We start from the raw sequence: 23695 nt of genomic DNA on the forward strand, positions 1-23695 counted from the left end.
TGCGTTTCATAATACGTCTTGATAGGGAAACTTATTTTAAGTAGGCTGCCTATAGTGTGAGAACAGGAAGAGAGAGAAACTGAGATCATGTCTTTGCCTCTTGTTGGCAATGTGCGGACAGAGGGAGGCGAGGCAGGGGATTTGAAATGCGTCTGGTGTCTCGAGCGCTGCCTGCCTGCCTGCCTGCCTGTCTGCCATCAATAGATGACGGGGTCCCTGGTGGCTTTATTGATATGCAGGTCACACACACACTGCTGTGTTCTTATCAGCCTCCTCACAATATGCAACCACGGAGGAGGCATTCTCTACCTATGACATCAAATTAGCTCCACAGACAGAGAGTGGTGAACGGTTGTTCCTCTGGCTCTCAAACCACTTGCCTGACAACACTGCATGTCTGAATGTAGGTTAAGGTTTAGGTTACATAAGAGCTTACCACAAGTAATCCTTTACCAGATAGATACAGGCAATCTGACATGGATGGGTGCATGTATACCATCAATTTAGATTTTTTTTAATTCACTGCTGTGTTTGTAGACTATTCATCTAGGCTAACTGGGATTAGGAATACAGCATTTTCTGTTGTTTGAATATTGTTTTTTCTTTTGTAGGATTTTTTTTTTTTTTTACATAAATAATTGTATTTCATTTCTGCCTACTGAGTAGACTTTCTGTGTGTTCTAAATTGCATTCTATTCCCTTCATAGTGCACCACGTTCGACTTTTGTGTGTCCCAAATGGCATCCAATTCCTCATATAGTGCACTACGTGGGCCAGGTCAAAAGTAGTGGACTATGTTGGAAATAGGGTACCATTTGAAAAGGAGGCAATCCCCCTGGTTAATGAGGCTGTTGTTTTTTAGACTGGAGTGGGCTGGGGGTCTGTATAGTAAGCCTATGTCCCAATGTAGTGCACTACTTTTGACCAGGACCCATAGAGCTCTGGTCAATAATAGTGCCATATATAGGTATTAGGGTGCCTTTTGGGACACAACCTAAGTATGAGATGTCATCCACAGCAATGAAGCTGAAAACAAATTTAAACTAGGACAAAACGTTTCTCCATCAAAACAGAATAGCACATGGAACAGCGGCTCATGTTTTTTAAATGTAGATGAACCAATTGCCCATCATATCCTTATAGGACACATCACTGCACTCTATACTCCTCTGGAAACTTCTCATCGTTGTATACCGGTTGCAAGACCCACTGGTTGATGCTTATTTATAAAACCCTCTTGGGCCTCACTCGCCCCCTATCTGAGATATCTACTGCAGCCCTCATCCTCCACATACAACACCCGTTCTGCCTGTCACATTGTGTTAAAGGTCCCGAAAGCACACACATCCCTGGGTCGCTCGTCTTTTCATTTCGCTGCAGCTAGTGACTGGAACGAGCTGCAACAAACACTCAAACTGGACAGTTTTATCTCCATCTCTTCATTCAAAGACTCAATCACGGACACTCTTACTGACAGTTGTGGCTGCTTTGCGTTATGTATTGTTGTCTCTACCTTCTTGCCCTTTGTGCTGTTGTCTGTGCCCAATAATGTTTGTACCATGTTTTGTGCTGCTACCATGTTGTGCTGCTGCCATGTTGTGTTGCTCCCATGCTGTGTTGTCATGTTGTGTTGGTACCATGTTGTGTTGTCATGTGTGGCTGCCATGCTGTGTTGTTGTCTTAGGTCTGTCTTAGGTAGCCTAGTGGTTAGAGCGAAAGGTTGCTGGATCGAATCTGTCGTTCTGCCCCTGAACAAGGCAGTTAACCCACTGTTCCCCAGTTGGCCGTCATTGTAAATAACAATTTGTTCTTAACTGACTTGGCTAGTTAAATAAAGGTTAAATAAAATTAAAAATGAATCATGCAAACAGTACACCTGTTATATGCAGAGACGTAGCGCCCCCGTGTGGCTGGAAACAATGTAGGCCTTATCTACAATATGTTATCAGATCATCAACCCACACTGAAAGAGAAAAATGTATTGCGCACTTGAACAAAAATGATCTGCAAATTCTGAGGATGATGATGGTTTTATACAACATGGTTGTATGTTTTCATACTTTATGTGATAATTCGGAAAAATTAAATGTAGGCCTATATAAAATAACATCACGCAATTTCATGCATGATATCAACTGGCATTTTTAGCCTACAATTTCAAAGAAATAACTTTGAAAAGGTTTAAAATTATAATTAAATAATCTATTGCTTTTTTTAATGCATAAAATGTTCAAATAAAACGTATAAAAGGAAAAAACAAACGTGGTTGTTGTCAAAACTAAAGGAGATACCTGCACTGTATCGTAGACTGCCTGTGTATGTCTAAAGTAGGCTTAAAGGCCCAGTGCAGTAAAAAACGTGATTTCATGTGTTTTATACATACACACATTAACTGGCTTTCCTAGTTAAATAAAGGTTAAAATAAAAATAAATACATTCCTATTGGTCTATTAACTAATTTAGCGAATATATATATATATATATATATATATATTTTATTTAAAAAAATAATAATAATATATATTTTTTTTATTTTTTATTTTATTTTATTTTTATTTTTTTTTAGATATATTTTTTATATATTCTACACTATGAGGTTGGAATGTTACTGTTAAATTGTGAAAATTAGGATAATGCCCTTTTAGTGTAAAAGCTGTTTGAAAAGACCGCCTGAAATTTCAGCCTGTTTGGTAGGATGGAGTTTTGGCCTACCTTGTGACATCACCAGACGCTATTTGAGTTAATCGACCAATAGGAATGTAGTTATTTTAATTTTAACCTTTATTTAACTAGGCAAGCCAGTTAAGAACAAATTCTTATTTACAATAACGGCCAAACCCGGGCGACGCTGGGCCAATTGTGCGCCGCCCTATGGGACTCCCAATCACAGCCGGTTGTGATACAGCCTGGAATCAAACCAGGGTCTGCAATGAAAGAGAGTTCAAAACCTCTCTGCCAATAAAAGAAAATGTTCTGTTTTCCCCTCCCCACTCAGACCACTTCCAGACAGTGCTAACAAAATTCTTGCTTGAGAAATTGCTCATTGCTATTTTTTTCTTTTTGACCATTTTAATTGATAACAAAGACAGTAAGGTACTTAATAGTTACCCAGAAATGATTTGATATTGAGATAAATACGTCTGCATTGGAACTTTAAAATAACGAAGGCTATTTAAAGTGGGAGTCATCAGGGAATATATTGGCGACGACATGTCTTTATCTCCATAATGTTTTTAAATCGGCACTAATAATCCTACTTTAAAATTAGTGCACTGCAAGCCTATCTGAGATCAATTCAGTATTTATATGTTTAATTTATAGCCACATGATGGCGCTAAAAGCCCAGGCAATTTCAGAGGTGTAGGCACCAGTGTCCTGTCGAATCAAAGACAACAAAAAATTGTCAAGAAAAGGGTTCTTAATCTGCATTTAGTCTAAAATACATAGCCTATCTGAAAACGCATGTTATTACATTTGAAACATTCCACAAAATGTTTAATGAATTGCGCCTTGGCATATTCAGTTAGGAATAAGACAATGTCTTTGGTTCACAAGATAACATTTCGAAAGGAAAAATCGTAATTAGGCCTAATCCAAAAAGGCACGCCTTAAACTACATCAGTCATCGAGAATTCTGATTAGGCCTCATTGGTGGATTAATAGTAGTTAATTGTAGTGGTTATTGATATTATTCAGGTTGTTGATGTTGTTGACACAGTTGATGTGCGAAGCGGACACAGCACCAAATGGTCCCGGGGGTTGGAGGTTGTGACTGTGGTAGAGAGTGGCTGGCGAACCCGGCCAATAGGAGAATCCGGACGGACCAACGCCTGGACCAACAAGGCTTAGCTTGGAAATCCCTGAAAAGGGAATAGGGGCAAAATTACTCTGGAATTTATAAAGCGCTTGCTCTGTTGTTGAGGGTTGACACACCTGGGCCAAGCCGTGAAAGTCGAACTTGTAAGCATATCGCTTCCCATGGACCTTTGTCATGATGTTTTTGTCATAGTAGTAGCGCAATGCGCGGCTGAGTTTGTCATAATTCATGTTGGGCTTGCTTTTGCGCTCGCCCCATCGCCGGGCCACCTCATCTGGGTCAATTAGCTTGAATTCTCCGTTCGTCCCTTCCCAGGTAATGCAGGACATGTTGGCGCTGTCTGACAGGAGTTCGAGGAGAAACTGCCATAGTTGAATCTGTCCACTACCTATTCAAAATAACACATTATACAGATGTGTGAAGGGGGGAAAAAGGGGGAAATAAACATTTATTTGATAGGCAATCTGGAAAACAAATGTCACTTTGGTTTCCGAAAGAAATGGCCAATTACGCATAGAATAAACATGTTGATACACTATCCGTTGGACAACAATGTCGTCAATGTCTATGTCTTGCAGAAACCAAATCACGAAAGAAAAGTATTTGTCTAAAACGCATGCCTCTCGGACAAACAACACAATCATGAAGAAAACAAAGGGCTCATTGGGGTTCTTTCAGCTAAGTAATGATCTCTAATCAAATCAATAATAGTGTTCCTATGGACTCTAAAATATTCAAAGTAATCTATAATATATAAATGTAATACAAATGTTCTAAATGCGTACAGGGTTGGAATGCATATAATACATCAACATTTCAAAATGTTCTTACCTTTTTGCGCTCCTGTATTTATGGGACTCCAGGATCCGCTTTTGCTTTCTTTCAACAGATTTTCTGTTGGATCTGCAAAAGAAATAGAACGGTCATTAACACAAATAAATGTGTTAGTAAAAAAAAAGACGAGTATAAAATCTAATCTAAAATAAATATGAATTGCAAAGGTATATGTTTAAAACACAATTCACATTTGGATTATTCTATAGGCTGTAACTTTATTCCTTGTGGAAATACTTCCGTTCAGATTGAACATATTATAAAATCATTTAAAAGCTATGATTCTATCTTATAATCGAGTCTCTCTAACTAATGCTCCGTTTTCTCATATTTGTGGTTTCTTCGTCCAAGCTTCACAACCGAAGCCAGGAAACGCGTTCAGGAAAGAGGATATCCGATTTCCGACAAAAGAGGAGACGGGTTTTAAGATTGAAAAGGCAGAGAAAACGCTAGCTGGAAGCAGCATCACTACCCGAGGACAAAATACTATTTCCCCTCGTCTGAATATAAAGCAATGATATTGATAATTTCACGTACAAAAGCACTAACCTGAGAGATACATGTTAAACATAAGGTTTCCTCCGCAGTTCTGTCTCATTGTAGCTGTTGTTCAAGAAAGGGTTGGATTTCATTCGGGCAAAGATTTGTATTAAACTTTATCTTATAACTGTGATCTGGAATAAATGTGGGACAGATTGAAGTTTCCAGGCAACTGTCACAAACCCCATCTCTGAGACAATATTCAGACAGCAATTTCCTCTGGTGCATTGCTTTAATTAAAATAGCAATTTACCTCTGTCATCCCTCCCCGGTCTACACAATAAAAAGAAGCCGAGAGAAATTCGCTCTTATCAATCCACCATCAGGGTTTAATAAAGTTTCCGCGTTAAGATCAGAGTTTCTATGGAGAATTTAAGGGTATGACATGGAAGCCAGTTCAGATCCTCTCTCTTTTTCCGCCTCTTTACCTCTTCGCAAACACAAAGGCCTATTTCATGTTGGAAAAAAATATATTTACCTTAAAAACATGCCTCAATGCACCTGGGAAAACAAGAACATTTTATCCACGACCTTCTGTTTATAGGTATAAGGCTGTATACAATCGTCTTGTAATGAGGTTGTGGGTTTAAAACCATGTCTTATAGGCTATGATGTTTATCGATGTAAAGCCATGACAGAACAATTCACTATTAATTCAAAGCAATCCTTCCAAGACATTGTCCTCACAAATCCCCATCCACAAAATCCCACGAATAATAGCATAATAATAACAACAATAGGCCTAATAATAATAACAATAATAATAATGATAAACAATAATAATACAAAGACTTCCTGCCTCTATTGTAAGCCTAAGGACTATGAAGAAGATACATTGTGGGTAGATCAAATCAAATCACATTTTATTTGTCACATGCACCGAATACAACAGATGGAGACCTTACCGTGAAATGCTTACTTACAAGCCCTTAACTACCAATGCAGTTCAAGAAATAGAGTTAAGAAAATATTTACAGAATAAACTCAATTAAAAAAGAAAATAACAAAAATGAACATCAGCAACACAAGGAAATGACATAACAATAACGAGGGGGTACGGGTACAGAGTCAATGTGCGGGTATACATGTGCAGGGGTACATAACATTATTGAGATTAGCTGTGAAAGTATTCCGTGAGTAAGTGCATTAAAAAGGCAATGACAGTCAAACAGTATTTAAGGCAAAAAACGTTATTAGTTGGCATATACCATGGACATGCGAAATGTACAGCAAATTGTATATTTTGCATATGCCTGCATTCTAAAAGGTTTTCCACTGCTTACACTAACTCAGTAGTAGGCCTTTTGGGATTTCTAATCACAACACATGGCAATAATTAAACAGACATAATAAACGTTACATGTTCGATCACAATACACATTATGGGTCGAGTCCAAACTTGATAATGCCTATCTTACGCGTGCATAATTGCATTTTGCGTAAATCCTTATGCATTAATTCAAATGAAATATTTTGACGAAAATTCCTTTACAGTTGCCCGCGCGGAGGTCAAGTTATGATTCGTTTCCCGGTAGGGCGATAACAGGAGCAAACGATATGAGACCTGAGAGCAGGCCTATATATGCGACTGCTAAGCAAGGCTAGGCCTATATGACTCTTGGAGTCGGCTATCACTCCACATCCCCGCCACGCCACTCCCTCTCCACCAGTTATGCCGCTGCCGCTGTGTTCTGAAGAGTGGTCTCTGGCGTCCCAGACTTGCTTTAGCTGCCTGAGTCTTTAAACAGGTCGCAGGCAACTTAAAACAAGCCTCGAATGCTAGGTCATTTCTGAAAGATTTGAATGAAATATTATTGGCCCATTCTGGCTTCTATAGGCTACTAGAAGTTCTGGTTTAAGTTTTGGTGTCCTCTATAGTTTTTGCCGTTTCACCTTAACATTTGCCCATTATTAAAACAAAGGATATAAAACAGTTCAGGTCGAATCATAATTTGACACCTGCGTGGGTAAATCGGAATAACGTCAACGGTTGTAACGGGAGTTACGCACGCAAATCTCAAATTAGGATTTCAACCTTCAATAACACTCAATATTAGGCGTACTGACTGTAACATAATCCCATAGAAATACATTTAGAAGTCTGTATAGCTGATCACAAAATGAGCACATCCTATTTTTGCTAATATTAGACCAATGGGGAGTATCCAAGTGTCTTACCTCCTGCATTTCAAATACTTCCCAACTGGTTCACAGGCACAGAGAGTGTTAGGCTTCCTAAAAACTGTTACCTTCTCTTATTGTTGGACTGACCTTTTATTTAGGATTTGAAACACCAACCAACAGTGGCCTACCCTATTCTCCTCACCACCCGAAACGCCTGACCAGCTCCTTTTCGCTGTGCAGCCGTTTTAATCAGTCTGAACAGAAATGTGTATTTGAGAAAGGTGTGTGTATAGTTGAACATTTATTAAAAGATCCTGGACTGGGTGTGGTACTCTGTGAGACGACTTGGCAAACAGAGGATTCAAAGCAACGGATTCAAAGCAGGATGTAACAAGTGCTGCTTGAAAAGTGATCCTGTTCAAGAAAACATGTATATATTATCCAACCACAACGTGGCAGACTTATTAGCAGCATCATGCAATGGCAGTCTCAACGATACATAATAGGCCTATACCTATTTCTATAGTTTATTTGTTGGTAAATTAGTTTGTCATGGCCATAGTAACTAGTAACACTGGCAGGTCAGCACCTTGGACAGCTCACATGGTCTGGCAGCATGTTGTCTCGCCTTGGGCCAGGTTCAGAGAGTAGCAAGTCATTTCAGAGTAGGCTTTAGACTAGAGACATAAGCTCTGCCTTCCAGGGCCGTACATTTACAGTTGAGAGTTAGAATAGTAGAATACACAAAGTGCAATTTCGAAACTTGGTTTTTGCATTAGCAGTTTCTCTCTTGTTATGCCTCACTGACAGTCACTCAATTAGCATATGCCAGTTGAAACATTTTTGGATTGGTAAATTAGTCTAGTTAGTCTAGCCACCTATCTAAACTTGCATGCCAAATTACTGACCAGGAATGCAGGGCACGTGCCCAGGGCCCCTTACCTCCAGGGAGACCCCTACTTATTTTGTTAGTCACTCTCACTCAGATTTCATATTAACATGGCATGGCGAAATGTGTAGAATGTCAGGAAATTGTCTTTAAAACTGCAAAAATGTCTCCATCCCATGTCAAATTGTGTAGAATTGCAGGAAATTACCTGCAAAACTGCAACAAGAAAAAAGTTCTGTAAAGCAAATGTATTTGTTAACCTTTCGTTAATAAAATACCTTTTCTGCTAACAGATCCCTCTGTACATATTCAATTCCAGTTTTTAATCCCTAATTGTATAGCCAATAGGCTATGTGTTTGTAGATCAACTGAGGTGAATGAACCTATAGCAACCAATATGATAATGGCTGTAGTAACATTTTCTTGTTTTTGCTCTTTTCCGGACCTCACTAAAACATGGCAATGGCCCTGCTGCCTTCGTTCATTGATATGTTTGTGGTTGAGTGCTACATACGTTGTTATTTCAAGGCATAAATACAGAAACAATGTAGATGTATTTTTTATTCTTTAAACATATTTTAAGGTATTTTAAAAGTTTTATTGACAGCTTTAGGATAGATACGCATTGTCTTACATCAGATAGCGCAACGATTCCACCAGCACTGATTGAGGGTTCACACTAGATGGGCCACCAGCGAAGACAAAATTGGCTATATCATAAAAATGTATGAAAAAAATGTCGCTTTCTGGTCTTAATTCAAGATTAGGGTTAGGCATAAGGTTAGTGTGGTTAAGTTTAAGGTTAAGTTAGGATTCAAATCAGATTTGAAGAAGAGAAATAGCTGGCTCAGATATTTGAGTGGTGAGACTAAGCAACCGAATGTAGACGAAAGTCGATGAGAGAAGTTGGGGAGATGTAAGTCAGACACTAATGTGGTTTTCCAACAGCAAGGCTCAGCTCAAGATGACAGTGTTGCCAGTGTTGCAAGAGTTGCATGTTCGAGCGGATCACTTTTGTCAAGTCATCGTTGGTCACCGCCTTCCAAAGTGTTGCATTATGGGGATAACAATTGTCAGACTTACACCTACATGACAACGGCATGGGATTCAAACTGTAGAACCCAGTTCCTACATTGGAATATAAACATTGATTTTATCAAACAAGGCTGCATTTTAAATCTGGGACCCTCAGGATGACAAATCAGAGCAAGATTAATGAATGTAAGTACATTATTTACCTTCAGAGGTGAATGTATCATACCAGTTGCCGTGATAAAAGTATTTTCCTATTTTCCTGTTGTTTGCAAATGTATTGAAAATTAAATACAGTAATATCACATTTACATAAGTATTCACACCCCTGCGTCAATACTTTATAAAAGCACATTTGGCAGCGATTACAGCTGTAAGTCTTTCTGGGTAAGTCTCTAAGAGCTTTCCACAACTGGATTGTGCAACATTTGCCCATTATTCAAAAATTGTTGTTGATCATTGCTAGACAGCCGCCCCTCAGGAACATACACTGTCTTCTTGGTAAGCAACTCCAGTGTAGATTTGGCCTTGTGTTTTAGGTTATTGTCCTGCTGAAAGCTGAATTCATCTCCCAGTCTCTGCTGGAAAGCAGACTGAGCCAGGTTTTCCTCTAGGATTTTGCTTGTGCTTAGCTCCATTCCAGTTTTTTTTATTCTGAAAGAATTCATAGTCTTTAACGATTACAAGCATACCCATAACATGATGCACCCACCACTATGCTTGAAAATATAGAGAGTGGTACTCAGTAATGTGTTGTATTGGATTTGCCCCAAACATAAGACTTTGTATTCTGGACAAAAAGTTCACTGCTTTGCCACATTATTTTGCAGTATTACTTCAGTGCCTTGTTGCAAACAGGATGCATGTTTAAGAATAGTTTTATTCTGTACAGGCTTCCTTCTTTTCACTCTGTCAATTAGATTAGCATTGTGGAGTAACTACAATGTTGTTGATCCATCCTCAATTTTCTCCTATCACAGCCATTAAACTCTGTAACTGTTTTAAAGTCACTATTAGCCTCATAGTGAAATCCCCGAGGGGTTTCCTTCCTCTCCGGCAACTGAGTTAGGAAGGATGCCTGTATCTTTGTAGTGACTGGGTGTATTGATACACCATCCAAAGTGTAATTAATAATGTCTGCTTTTTCTTTGCGAGGCATTGGAAAATCTCCCTGGTATTTTTGGTTGAATCTGTGTTTGAAATTCAGGGAATCTGAGGGGCCTTACAAATAATTGTATGTGTGAGGTACAGAGATGAGGTAGTCATTAAACAATAATGTTACACACTATTACTGCACACAGAGTGAGTCCATGCAACTTATTATGTGACTTGTTATGCAAATTTCCACTTCTGAACTTATTTAAGATTTCCATAACAACGGGGTTGAATACTTATTGACTGAAGACACTTCAACTTTTCATTTGAAAATTATTTGTAAACATTTCTAAAAACATAATTCCCACTTTGACATTATGGGGTATTGTGTGTAGGTTAGTGAGTGATTTGGGCTTGGAGACATGCTTATCAACATTATAAACATTTAAAAAACCGTTTATAAACAATGGCAACACTACCATGTTGCACTGAGCCTTGCTGTTGAAACAACTTTTGAGCAGAGTTGACCCTCTCGCTTCGTCTCTTCTTCTCTGACCTGACTGAAACAGGAACCATCTGTGCTACAGCGGATACAAATGAAAGGGAGCCTATTAGAGACCTCTCTAATCAATTAATTGTACACTATAGGAGGTTGGTGGCACCTTAATTCGGGAGGACGGGCACGTGTTAATGAGCTGGAGCTGAATAAGTGGTAAATTATCAACAACATTAAACACATGTTTTCCATGTGTTTGATGCCATTCCATTCGCTCAGTTCCAGCTATTATTGTGAGCCATCCTCCCCTCAGCAGCCTCCACTGTCACATGTTATGTTTTCAGTTTGTATGTGTGTGATATAGGGGTATAGAAACGTTTATTTAGAAATATATATTTTTTAAGGTCAGCACCTTGGAGTCTTGCTCTTGAAAAATCACCACTGTCTGACTTTTGGCTGTCGCAGATGCCCCTCCCCCGACTTCACTCAAGGACTCTCTCTTACAGACAGCTTCTTTAAAGGCGCCACATGTTCAATCGTCCGTCTGCATTTGGTAGTGCAGCATCTACGTTGATATGAGCTTCGCCGAGCAGCGCAGAGCTGTCGTGAAGGAAGTTGACAAGGACGTGAGTTTGTGTTTATACAGGACCTCCCGCCCGTACCTACCGTCAACCAATCATGTCATTGCGGAGCTACAGGAGCCCTCGGCATTGTTACACAATTTAAGAGCATTACATTTTTTTTTTAAAAGTCGAGCATTAATTGGCTGTTAGCCTTACTGCTCGAACACATCCAGCGGTCGTCGCACCCAATGGTCGTGTCACTCTGCTCAGACGTTGCTGCCGTATGCCAGATCTTACAATGTCTGGATAGGTATTTTACCTATCAGCTCAGCACACCGTATGTTATAGCAATCTGGTTCCCGACTTCACGGTCGATGACGTGGCGCGCAACCATTGGTTGATGGATGCAACATCTGAGCAGGGGAACACGACCAACGTTAGATACATAGATGGGGAGATAGAGTACAGGGATGTAGTAGAGAAAGTGAAGGGGAATTCGGAGAATGAAACCGCTGTCCCCAGGGGCATACTTGTGGCCTTTATTGTTGATTTCATTTCGTAAAATTGGATCGCTCTTTTGATTGATGCCACAGTAAACGGTAGTGGATCTATCGAATCCCCCAGTGAAGTCAATTTAGCTCCCAAACCCTCTTATGTTAGGCTTCATGGTAGGCAACTACACAACACAACAGGGTGGAAACAATAGTGATCTTGTGCTCATGTTTATTGGAAATATGATAACACCCGGACAGGAACAATATACATCATATCCTAACAGACAGGTGGTATTTACCCTGGGTTATGTATTGATGCAATGGTCATATCATAAAATGCCTTTGTGGTTTACTTCTGTTGGAGTATAGAAATAGCCACTTTGGCGATGGGTTGTTAAGAATCTACCACAGGCTGTTGAACAGATAGCTCTGTGTCCTGATCGAGAAAAGGCAGTACAACAAAAAAAAGCAAGGAATTGCCACAAGCACTGTTTCCGTAGTTTGAATAAAGCCTTTATTGCCTATTTTAATACATGGCATGGTCGGTACATGGTAGCCGCTGGAGGATAGGGTCAAGTGGACTTAGTGCTGGATTCTGCGGATAGACTGGACCTGGTTGGTGTGAGCCTGAGTGCTGTACTCGTTGTAGTGTCTGTACTCTCCCTGGTGTCTGTCTCTCTCCAGGATGTACTGGTAACCACGGTAACCGGGGAACTGATAGGCCACCCACCTGTAAAGAGAAGGGCATGTGTTAGTCAGTTGATCATTGTTCTCTCTATGACCAAAATACTGATGCGGCTGCTTTGTAGATAATATGTGCCACGATGCAGTCCTATGCTGTTATAAAATCTACAAAACCAATCGTCTTGGAAAGTAATGGGTGACTGAGGAACTTCATGTTATTATGTGGAGAAATTATGTCCTTGTCAATGTGTTACGAATCAATAGCCTGGGGCCCCACATTTTGGTTTTTGCCCTACCACTACACAGCTGATTCAAATAATCAAAGCTTGGAACGAGTTTGGGAAACCCTGCCCTAAAGTGTTTATGAAGGCATATCGGATGCTGAGATAATGGGATACTGGTAATCCCTGTAAATAGCCATGTTATTTTTCCTCCTTATTGTTATTCGTTATTCACTGTGTATTTATTCCTCGTGTAGCTATTCCTATTTTTAATTGACATTTTATCTTCAACTCTGCATTGTTGGAAAAGGACCTGTAAGTAAGCGTTTCACTGTTAGTCTACTCCTGTTGTTTTACGACGCATGTGACGAACACAACTTGATTGGATTTGAGACTCACGCTCCGGAGTTGACTTTAATTGAGGGAACCTCCTTGCTACACCAGCCCATAGCCTGTAGAGAGGGGTAGTCATCGCACATCTCGAACTTGCGTCCCTGGAAGTCTTCACACTCGTACAGAGTCACTTTACTGTCACTGTGGTTCTGTTGACAGAGATGAGAGCCTTGAATCGTTTCATATATGGTTTCATTAAAAAAAAAATTGGGGGGGGAATCAAAAACAGACGGATTTGAGAGTTGTGGTATGATGGTGTGATGATACGATACAAATACTAGAATCATGTGTGGATCTAGTAGCCTTCAATACAACATTAGTATTCCTGTGCTTCATTCCTAAATGTGCTTCAGATTGTAGTCTTTTTTTCCCTCTTGAAATGACACATTTCTGTGGGAGGAACTTACAGCGCACTTGATAGGTCTAAAGGAAAGCATGTGCTCGGTTCTGTAACTACTGTTTCCGCTCCAAGCCTCGTAACGGGGGTAGTCTCCCTTCTCAAGGATAAACTGCTGGCCCTGGAACTCAGGGTACTCATAACCCAACCAGCTAAAACGCAGGCGGGGAGAGAGAAAAAGAGAGAGGGAACGAGAACGAGAGAAAACAGAGCGTCAGGTTAGTTAACAAAAGTGCAACGCCCCATGGCAGCGAGATCTTTGTTGATTAGAGGACAAAGGGCCAAAGCAAACACCACATGCTGCGCATATGGACCATTATCAGATCATCAGTCAGCTGCTGCAACAGAACACTAGGCAGGCAGCTGGGACTCAATGGAGATTACATCTGTAGCCTGACTTTGACTGACTGTCAGAAACAAAACAACAAGCTACATTTCAGGCTAATAACTCACACCAATCGGTGATCTCTCCTAGTGTTCAGCTATAACATTTGGTCCATAACAATGTAAAAAAGCATGCAGAAATGAAATTGCAAAGAAATTTGCCAAAATCATCTAATCGAAAATAACAGTCATTATAAGATTCCATATTTTACAGTCAGACTGTCAAGTGTTAAGGGACATGATTATGATAATGAAATGTTGCATTGTCATACATTGTAGTATCACAACAAATGGAATTACACAGCTTTGATTTGAGGGCCGGTTCACAACAGTACAGTACAAATGCGATGTATAATATAATATTCAAGTATACATTAGCTTCTGAGAGGAACTAGGTCTAGAAATGAATGTTATATGGAATACATGTCTCACTTCTCACTCAAACACAACTAGAATCAATTACCTGAAAAACCTAAAAAACATTTGTTGACCGAACAAGCTCCGTGGGTCTAATGTAGTACTACTACTACTCTGTAGTAGTAATGTAGCACTACTACTACTCTGTCGTAGTAATGAAGTACTACTCTGCTAATAATGTGGTACGGATCCTCGGTTGTAGCCTAGTAGAGTAGAAATCCACTTACGGTCCGTTCTCGACCTTGATGGAGCGGATCTTGTGGAATCCCCTATCCATGATGTTCTGACACTCCAGCAGGAACTCACAACGCTTGCCCTGGAAGTTCTCCTCCTCCCAGACAGTGATCTTGAACTGGCCCATCTGCTCCATCTGCTGAGTGTTCATGGTTGCTATTTCCACCGTGGGGTTGCTCTCTACCAAACGGGGACAAGGAAGACCAGAGGTGAGGAAACTAGGCTAAAATGGAGTGCTTCACTGGGTGCTCTGGTTTCTCTACATGAAAGTGAACATTGATTCTGGAGCAAAGACCAAGAGCGTACTAACATTTTGTTTTTCTCAAAGGAGTTGAGCTCTCAGTTTGCACTGGGGAAATATCCGATACAAATATGAGATATATATCTCCCATATTGGATGTCATCAATCCCCTTTCTTGGTACACCAATGCACAGCAATCAGATGTTCACGTTCTACCTAGGTAGTGTGAATACTTACAGAGAGTACTGAGGTGGGACAGATCCAGAGTAACAATATCGAGTCCTAGGCCCCCACTTCTGTTTTTATACTACCAAGCCCCTCATTTAATGCCGCTTTCGTACAAGCCTTGCATACTCAGCAGCGGCAAACTGAATGCGCGCATTAGTCCACACCATTGTGGAGGCTCCCGAGGCCCATTGTGAGAGGCTTAGATCCACTGACTCATCAAAATGGCACCCAGGGACTGTGCCTGCCTGACGGACGGCCACAATAGCAACACACTGACACGACAGTTTAATTGGAAATGGGGGACTATGGCAGCATTCTGGGAGATTACCCCAGAGGTAGGTACAAGGGCACCAATGCTTCCCTCAGTCCACAAGTATGGCTGACTCTACCTCTACCCCTGCCTCTGCACAGCACCCACCCAACAAGGCATCACTGTCGTCTTTCATAGGATTCAACATGGGGAGACAGACAGATTTGCTGATCATTTATTCATATTCTTTAATGTTGGATGGTGTTTGTACTTCATGGGGTTGAAAAGAAAGCTTTTGAAGTGTATAACCTTTGTAATACCTGTTGTTTTTCCCAAGCTAAATCTATTCTGATATGAACTGAAAGAGATCACGAGAAAACATTCTGACGTGTTTCTAGCAGCACTCGTTTCTCAGTTGTTTACAGTGTTGTTTTTAATGTTCAGTGCTTGTCAGTTACTGAATTGTGAATTGGTCCGAATTGTTCCTGTGCCTCTGTGAGGCTTATGAATGCAAAGTGGAATGTGGATGAATGTGTATCATTTTTTAAAAAAAAGGCACTTTGATGTTGCAACTTTACTTTATGTTCTGGATTGTCAGTATAATAACACAAATGGAACCTAGTGATGGAAGTCAATTGGAATAGTACTTGTCTGTAGTGACATCTTGTGGCATAACAGTTCATTACAGTGACTGGTGATAATAGCCGTTTTTGTTTGAATGAAGATACATTCGACGTGAAGCAACATATCACAGAAACATATGGTCCGGTCAGGTTAGGTTATACTAGATATGCTTTTACATTAGCGATGTGGTGCCTGCTTTAGTCTTTCTTTGTGTCCCAAAAGACACCAATTCCTTATGTCTGACCAGAGCCCATATGGTGCACTACTTTTGACCAGCGCCCTGGACAAAGGTCGTGCACTATGTAGGGAACAGGGTGACATTTGGAATGCATCCCGATATTGTATTTGCTGCTGGAAGTGTACAAATGATCAGACTTCAGACTTGGATGGTTCCTCTGCCATGTGTTATTATTGTATTTACACCCTTTTTTGCTGTCTCTGTGTGTGGCCATACGTGTGCCTATATGCTTCATTGCTTGTGTGTACAGCGGTCCCTTTGAGTGGGCTGGTTCCATTGTTCTGTCTTACCTGTGTGGCCTTGTTTGGCTTGGGGCAGGTGGACAATGAGACACGGTGACAGAGCTCTAGTCGCCCAGCTGCTGGTCTTTGATCCCCCCATTGGATAGATTAGATTTGTCACCTCGTCAGCTGACGCCTCATTTCACTGGGAAATGTAGCTCTCCCTATTTGCATCTGACAATATAGGGCCTATAGTAGCCTACAGCTTCATAACTCAACACTCTACTTTGAATCTTTATCTTCTCTGCAGTGGTAGTACAGTAGGCTCGTTGATTCTTCTGAACTGGTTACATGGGTCTCTGAAAGAGGGATATTGCTCATTAAGTATGGAAATATCGTTTGTAGCATTTGTACATTTCTACATGGTCAGTATGTTGTGAAATATGAACTGATCAGATGCATTTTAGTCATTTTAGTCATTTAGCAGATGCTCTTATCCAGAGTGAATTACAGTTAGTGGATTCATTTTAAGATAGCTAGGTGGGACACCCACATATCACGGGGGGGGGGGGGTCAAGTGCAAGTGTTGGTTCAGGAAAGTTTATTTTGTGTTTTTGCTTTTTATTGTGCATTAGACTAGAGCAGTGTAGTTTGTGTTCATTTGTACAAATAACGGTTTTCTAAGAAATAACTTATTTGTGTCTGATAAAAACAGACGCAACACAAAGAAATGTCGGTAACTCTTTCCATGATACATACCCAGATAATGCCTACAAGTGCATTAGTAATGCCTTCTAATACACTTTCATACACTTATAGTGACTCACTATAAGATATCGTCATTGCTCATAAGTAGTTCTAACATCCTTCTAGTACATTGCTGTAATGCATTATAAGCCCAGAGACCACACCTCAACAGGTTGAGTATTTTATTTAGCAATGTTAGCAATGTTTGCACTTCTGAGTAGCCTAACCTGCAAACAGCTGGCTGGGGTGCAGGCTGGACGAACCAGTCAGCCAGGCAGCAACTAGAGCAAACAACATTGTTTGAATATCCGTTTTTTTTTCATTTTTTCTCCCTCCCCGCATTTTCTCGTATCCGTTCATTGTATCTTACACTGTTTGGGAATAAACCATAGAGTGATAAGAGATGAACCAGGATAGAGACAACTTCATTTTTTTTTATACAATTTTCCCTCGCAATTTCTGTTTACATCAATACCCCTCCATGGGACAACATGCGTATGTGTGATAACTGTGTGGATTAAGTGAGGCAGACTGTTTCTCAGGATCCAGTTTCTCCATGGTAACAGAGCCAGCCAGCCCAGTCAGGGAGGTTGCATAAGCATTGATGTATCGTCAGGAAGTGATGCTGTTATTGCTCTGGAAAGCAGACATGTTGTTTTATCGTCACGCTCTGTTTTTATTCTCAAATTCATAGTTTCAAGTAGCCCTTCAAATGCTTTTTGTATTTATTTGATTTGTATTTATACAGGGAGGCAACATTGACACAGATCTCTTCAAGCAAACAACATACAAAAATGCAATGCATGTAGTGTTTAAGAGAAGTCTGCTAGTTACATATTTGAACCAAGTACACATCCATACATATCCTGAGATCACATGGTAAGTCAGGCTTATTTAACTTGGAGATGTCTGCTTTACATACACTACATGATACTCGTCGAACATCTCATTCCAAAATCATGGGCATTGACATGCAGTTGGTCCCCCCTTTGCTGCTACAACAGCCTTCACTTTTCTGGGAAGGCTTTCCACTAGATGTTGGAACATTGCTGCGGGGACTTGCTTCAATTCAGTCACAAGCGCATTAGTGAGGTCGGGCACTGATGTTGGGCAATTAGGCCTGGCTCACAGTCGGCGTTCCAATTCATCCCAAAGGTGTTCGATGGGGTGGAGGTCAGGGCTCTGTGCAGGCCAGTCATGTTTTGCCACACCGATCTCGACAAACCATTTCTGTATGGACCTCGCTTTGTGCATGTGGTTATTGTCATGCTGTAACAGGAAAGGGCCTTCCCCAAACTGTTGCCACAAAGTTGGAAGCACGGAATCGTCTAGAATGTCATTGTATACTGTACAGTTACGATTTCTCTTCACTGTAACTAATGGGCCTAGCCCCAACCATGAAAAACAGCCCCAGACCATTATTCCTCCTCCACCAAACTTTATAGTTGGCACTTTGCATTGGGGCAGGTAGCTTTCTCCTGGCATCCGCCAAACCCAGATTCGGCCATCGGACTGCCAGATGGTGAAGCGTGATTCATCACTCTAGAGAACGCGTTTCCACTGCTCCAGAATACAATGGCGGCTAACTTTACACCAGTTCAGCCGACGCTTGTCATTGCGCATGGTGATCTTAGGCTTGTGTGCGGCTGCTCAGCCATGGAAACCCATTTCATGAACCTCCCGACGAACAGTTCTTGTGCTGACGTTGTTTCCAGAGGCAGTTTGGAACTCGGTAGTGAGTGTTGCAACCGAAGACAGACGGTTTTTACGAGCTTCAGCATTCGGCGGTCCCGTTCTGTGAGCTTGTGTGGCCTACCACTTCGTGCCTGAGCCGTTGTTGCTCCTAGACGTTTCCACTTCACAATAAGCTCTTGCAGGGCAGAAATTTGAAGAACTGACTTGTTGGAAAGGTGCAGTGGTGATTTTAGCATGTAAATCTTGGTGGGACAAAAAAAAAACAATGTGGGATGTTTTCCAGCAAAGCCACTACACAACACAACACTAAACAATACATTAACTGCACTATAACAGTGACAAACGGTGCCCACAAACTGTTAGGGCCTACATAAAGCTGTCCCAACAGTAGAGTCCCATCAGCAGTCCCAACACCTTACCACTGCTACACCTGGCTATCAGCGGAGCCTTGTCTTGCAGCAAAACAGTTCATTCAGCCTCATTTACTGCCTTTAAAAAAAACATAGCTGATATGGCTGACTTGCTTAAACAAACGTAGTTTCTACTGACAATTGAGATGTACTGTGCTCACTTGAACAGGAAGGTGGCGTCCTTCGTGGGCAAATTTTGTCATCAAACTTTGTCATCAAAGTCTGTCATTCTTTGTATTTATGGTGCTTTCAAGACAACTGGGAATAAAAAAAAAATATGTTGAATCATGATGACATCAGTGTTCTTCAGGTCGTAGCTCTAGAAAGAGGCCAGAGTTCCCAATTTGCAATTCCGAGTTGGATGAAAATTCTAAATGTATTTTCCCACTTGTAGCTCGTTTTTCCCAAGTTCCCAGTTGTCTTGAACTCACTAAAGTCAGATTTTTCAGTTCAGAGTTAACAGTTGTTTTGAACGCGGTACAAATCATGCTTCATTGACAGCATTGCCAATGTTGTATGTTTATAGTTTTACACTAGGAAAAGAGACCCTTAATCTTAGACTTTGGATCACACAGCCACTGCCACGCCACTGAATAGCAGGCTAATGATTGCTTTGTAATGCTTGCAGTTAGCCACTGATTCCTTCCAAACCACTCATTGTTGAATCTGCGATTTCCAACTTGTGTAATGTTTATGTCCGATGGCCAATGAGCACCGATACGTTTAATCTATAATTTCTCTTCATTATTTCTCTTCATATAACAAGGATTAAAAAGGATTTTGCCAGTAAATTGTCAACTTGATTCATGATGATGACTGCTATCTAAGATTTTGAAAGTATGATGTTGACATGATCAGTCCAATCAAAGCTACTGTAGATATAACGTGATTTGACGTCATTTTATCTGTGGCCAATGACCTTAAGCCTCCTTGGATGGGCACTTCTAATGTAACTCTTTGGCAGCACCCAAGAGGCTAGAATTTTCGAGGTCTACCCTTAGACTTGGCGGTAGTGTCCCCATGAATGACAGAACACTGAGCCAATCACGGCACAACGCTCTATATTTTCTGCTGGCTTGCCCCATCACCACAGAAAGCACTGAGCTAGTCTGAAACACCTGCATTTTGGAGCTGCCTTACTCAAGAAAACAAAAAAGAGATCATGCTTGTATGAGGCTTTATTAACTAAATGATATATATATATTTTTCATTGTTTACAAACTGATATGTGACACGTATTAATGCCAAAATAACATGCAAAACAGGCAAGCCCAAAATATATATTTTTTATTTAAAAACAATTGTTGCAAAAAATGTGGGCCACCTGCCCTGAATGACTGGTCGCCACTGCAATATTGGCATCCTATGACGGTGCCACATTGAAAGCTACTGAGCTCTTCAGGAAGGCAATTCTACTGCAAACATTTGTCTATGGAGATTGCATGGCGGTGTGCTCGATTTTGAACACCTGTCAGCAACAGGTGTGGCTGAAATAGCCGAATCAACTCATTTGAAGGGGTGTCCACATACTTTTGTATCTATAGTGTGCCTGATCAGACACTGATTTCACCATGTGCAAATATTCAGTAGTAGCACCTTTCTTCAGAATCTTGCCTTGAGAAGACACAACTCATTAGTTGATAAGCGACACATACAACACACTTTTGTCTAACGTGAATCGGCAATTTCTCTTTTTGCTTTTTTGTTTGTTGTTAAACTAAACTCAGTTCCAGTAATGGCTATAAGGTTGTAAATGGACAGGTCTTGTTTTCTGCATCAATGTGAGTTGGTACCATTTGAATAGTCAGTGAGTAAGCAGACAAAGACCACCACCAAATGTTCTTCTCCCTGTGTGTGTTTTTTCCCCTCTCTGCTGCTATAGGAACTAATCCTCCTAAGGACCTGACAGCGCATGCAGGTGGCATCTGCTCTGTGAATGGCTCTGCGTCGGAGTGGACCACAACAGGCAGGCAGGTTTTACCCGAGGACAGCGAAAGGGTGCGTCCGTAATGGCAACCTATTCCCTATACAGGGTACCCATAGGGCTCTGGTCAAAAGTAGTACACTATATAGGGAATAGGATGCCATTTCAGACGCGTCCAGAGAGGTGCTGCAGTCCTGGGTTTTCTCCCTCCCTCCCTCCCTCCCTCCCTCTCACCATACCCCACCCCCATCTCTGTGCTCACTGCTCAGGTAAAGCCAGGCAGTTACAGGAGAAACAACTCCCAGGCATATACATATTCCATTAGCAACCCCTTTAGCTGTCAGTTGAAACAGCACACAGCCCACGGGGCAGCTCTTGTCTTCCACAGAGGCAGTAGGTAGCAGTCGAGCAGGCATCACAAATGCAATCATGCTTTTCTACAGACGCACACAAATGTCCAAGTGTTATGATAGCCACAGGTTGAAAGAATAATACTGGGGGGGGGGGGGGGGGGGAACTGATCTTATTTTATCATATACATAATTCTCTCAGAAGTATATAATAGGTTAAGAGAAGGTTGATTTTATAGCTGAAAAGTCAGGCTTAATTGAAACTCACTTTTTAGAACAATAGCCTATGTCGCATCTGTAAGAGAACCAGCCCAAACTTTTGTACGTTGCTGAGACAGGGCAAATAATAATTAGTCACGTTTATCCATAAAACAGAACAGATATTTAATGATAAACTACTGCATTATGAAAGTCTGAAAGATTGAAGACTTGCTTGAGACTAAGAAAAACGAAATGTTTGATATATTTCACATAGCCAATAACTGCTCTTTAGAGTAAATTGAGCAGGTGTTATTTTGGAGGTTTAGGGTGTAACTGCAGCATGAACCGTCTCTGGCAGGTGACCAGAATACAGGCGGTGAGATCCCCTTAATCCGACTTTAAACAAATATTTACCGGCACTTAGTCAAATAGAGATACATGAGAGCAGAAATAATGACATGGGAAAGCTTTTACCATGCTGTTTATTGTTTCACGCAACGAAAACTGAATATGCAAATGCATACCTGCAGTTATGCTCAAAATAGAATGGGACTATACAGATACCTGAGGTACTGGTGTCAATAATCTGGGTGGTGGGGGATTGGATAATACAGTTGATACTGTCTGAGGAGGAAACTGGAAGTGTCTGATTTCAATGATAGGCCTGTGGTGTACGATGCCTCTGTGCTAAACTGAAATGCAACATGTTTTACAGTGCATGAGCAATGGAGAACATTGCTTAAATGTTTTTTTTTACAGCCATGTGGTGTTTTGATGATGAGCTGTAGTTTATTGGCTACATTCTCCATTTACTGGAATAAAGTCCCCACCTCCATGAATGTCATAGTTAATGTAACAGAGTAGCCTAGCCTATACAGAGGTGCAGATCCCAGGCAGATGAGGATCCAAACAGCAGATGGTCCATATCAGATGCTCTTTGGCTGGTTAATGATTAACATAACTGGTACTTTATCATCCTTAAACCATGTCGATAAAGAAAAACCAAATGGCATTTAATGAAAGGCAGTACTAGGTAGCCTAATAAAAGTATAACAACTAGTCATAAAAGCCACGGAGATGCGCGCATACTAAGTTATATTAATTGAGCAAAAATAGTAACGAAAACTTTATCCATACATACAGCAATAAAAATTATCCCACTTAGCTAAAAAATGGGGGTTGATAATTTGTATCCGTTGTCTTCAGGGGAAAATGAACCCAAATGTTCAAACCACATAAGATATTCAATATAGCCTAACGAATGCAAAACACGAAATGTTGTATGACTATAATTTTAGTGTACAAAAAAGTCAGTATTTGTCACAGGACAAGAGAGCACCATCAACGACAACGACATCTGTCACAATATGAACTTGCTCTTGCTGCTTTGTAGAAAATCTGTACCTGCTTAACGCGAGCCGAACGAACAAAACTTCATCTTCAGGTATTGTGCGTATGGCTCAACGTGAGGCAAATACAGAAAATCAATCCAAATATGATGATCCAGTCTTGGAAAAAAATACTTGGACTACACTACATCAGGTTTGTAGTCTCCATATGTTGCTCCATCCCCACACCTGGAAAGAAAGTTACAAAAGTTTATATTGTCTGTAAAATGGTCATTTACATGTATTCCTACATACCAATTTGTCCTAGATAAAACTTACCATTGCCTATCTATTGTCGAAAAAAGTTCGAGTGAATTTTAAAAACCTACTATTTCGGTAACACCTGCAAATTGTGCTCATCTTGTAGGCAACACTGAATGGAGTGTGGCCCGCTGCAGGTAGCCTATATATACTCGGGACATCGTAGGCCATCCTTCCATTTATCTTCACTCTCTCCCTCTTTTTTTTCAGATTGGTTTTAAAGAGGATTCTCCAGCGGACACCTGTCGCATGGCGCGTTGCTCAGTTCCAATATTGACACAATAGTCTGGGGAGTGCAGATTA

The 23695-nt window shown here is 40.8% G+C and overlaps 2 protein-coding genes across 2 annotated transcripts; both read right to left on the bottom strand.

The window, feature by feature from the left end:
- Positions 1 to 3398: 3398 nt before the first annotated feature.
- Positions 3399 to 7593, bottom strand: LOC115160684 (protein FEV). Its single transcript, XM_029710935.1, has 4 exons — positions 7370 to 7593; positions 5201 to 5692; positions 4649 to 4720; positions 3399 to 4205 (listed from the first exon to the last, which is right to left on the bottom strand). Exons 2-4 carry the CDS (start codon positions 5247 to 5249, stop codon positions 3667 to 3669), a joined length of 660 nt encoding a protein of 219 aa, XP_029566795.1. The 5' UTR covers positions 5250 to 5692; positions 7370 to 7593; the 3' UTR covers positions 3399 to 3666.
- Positions 7594 to 12375: 4782 nt separating this feature from the next.
- On the bottom strand, positions 12376 to 15143 carry LOC115160686 (beta-crystallin A2-like). Its single transcript, XM_029710937.1, has 5 exons — positions 15093 to 15143; positions 14608 to 14794; positions 13590 to 13731; positions 13189 to 13331; positions 12376 to 12614 (listed from the first exon to the last, which is right to left on the bottom strand). Exons 2-5 carry the CDS (start codon positions 14763 to 14765, stop codon positions 12467 to 12469), a joined length of 591 nt encoding a protein of 196 aa, XP_029566797.1. The 5' UTR covers positions 14766 to 14794; positions 15093 to 15143; the 3' UTR covers positions 12376 to 12466.
- Between the last annotated feature and the right edge of the window lie 8552 nt (positions 15144 to 23695).

This window comes from Salmo trutta, chromosome 24, assembly GCF_901001165.1.
Source record: "Salmo trutta chromosome 24, fSalTru1.1, whole genome shotgun sequence".
NCBI lineage: Eukaryota > Metazoa > Chordata > Actinopteri > Salmoniformes > Salmonidae > Salmo > Salmo trutta.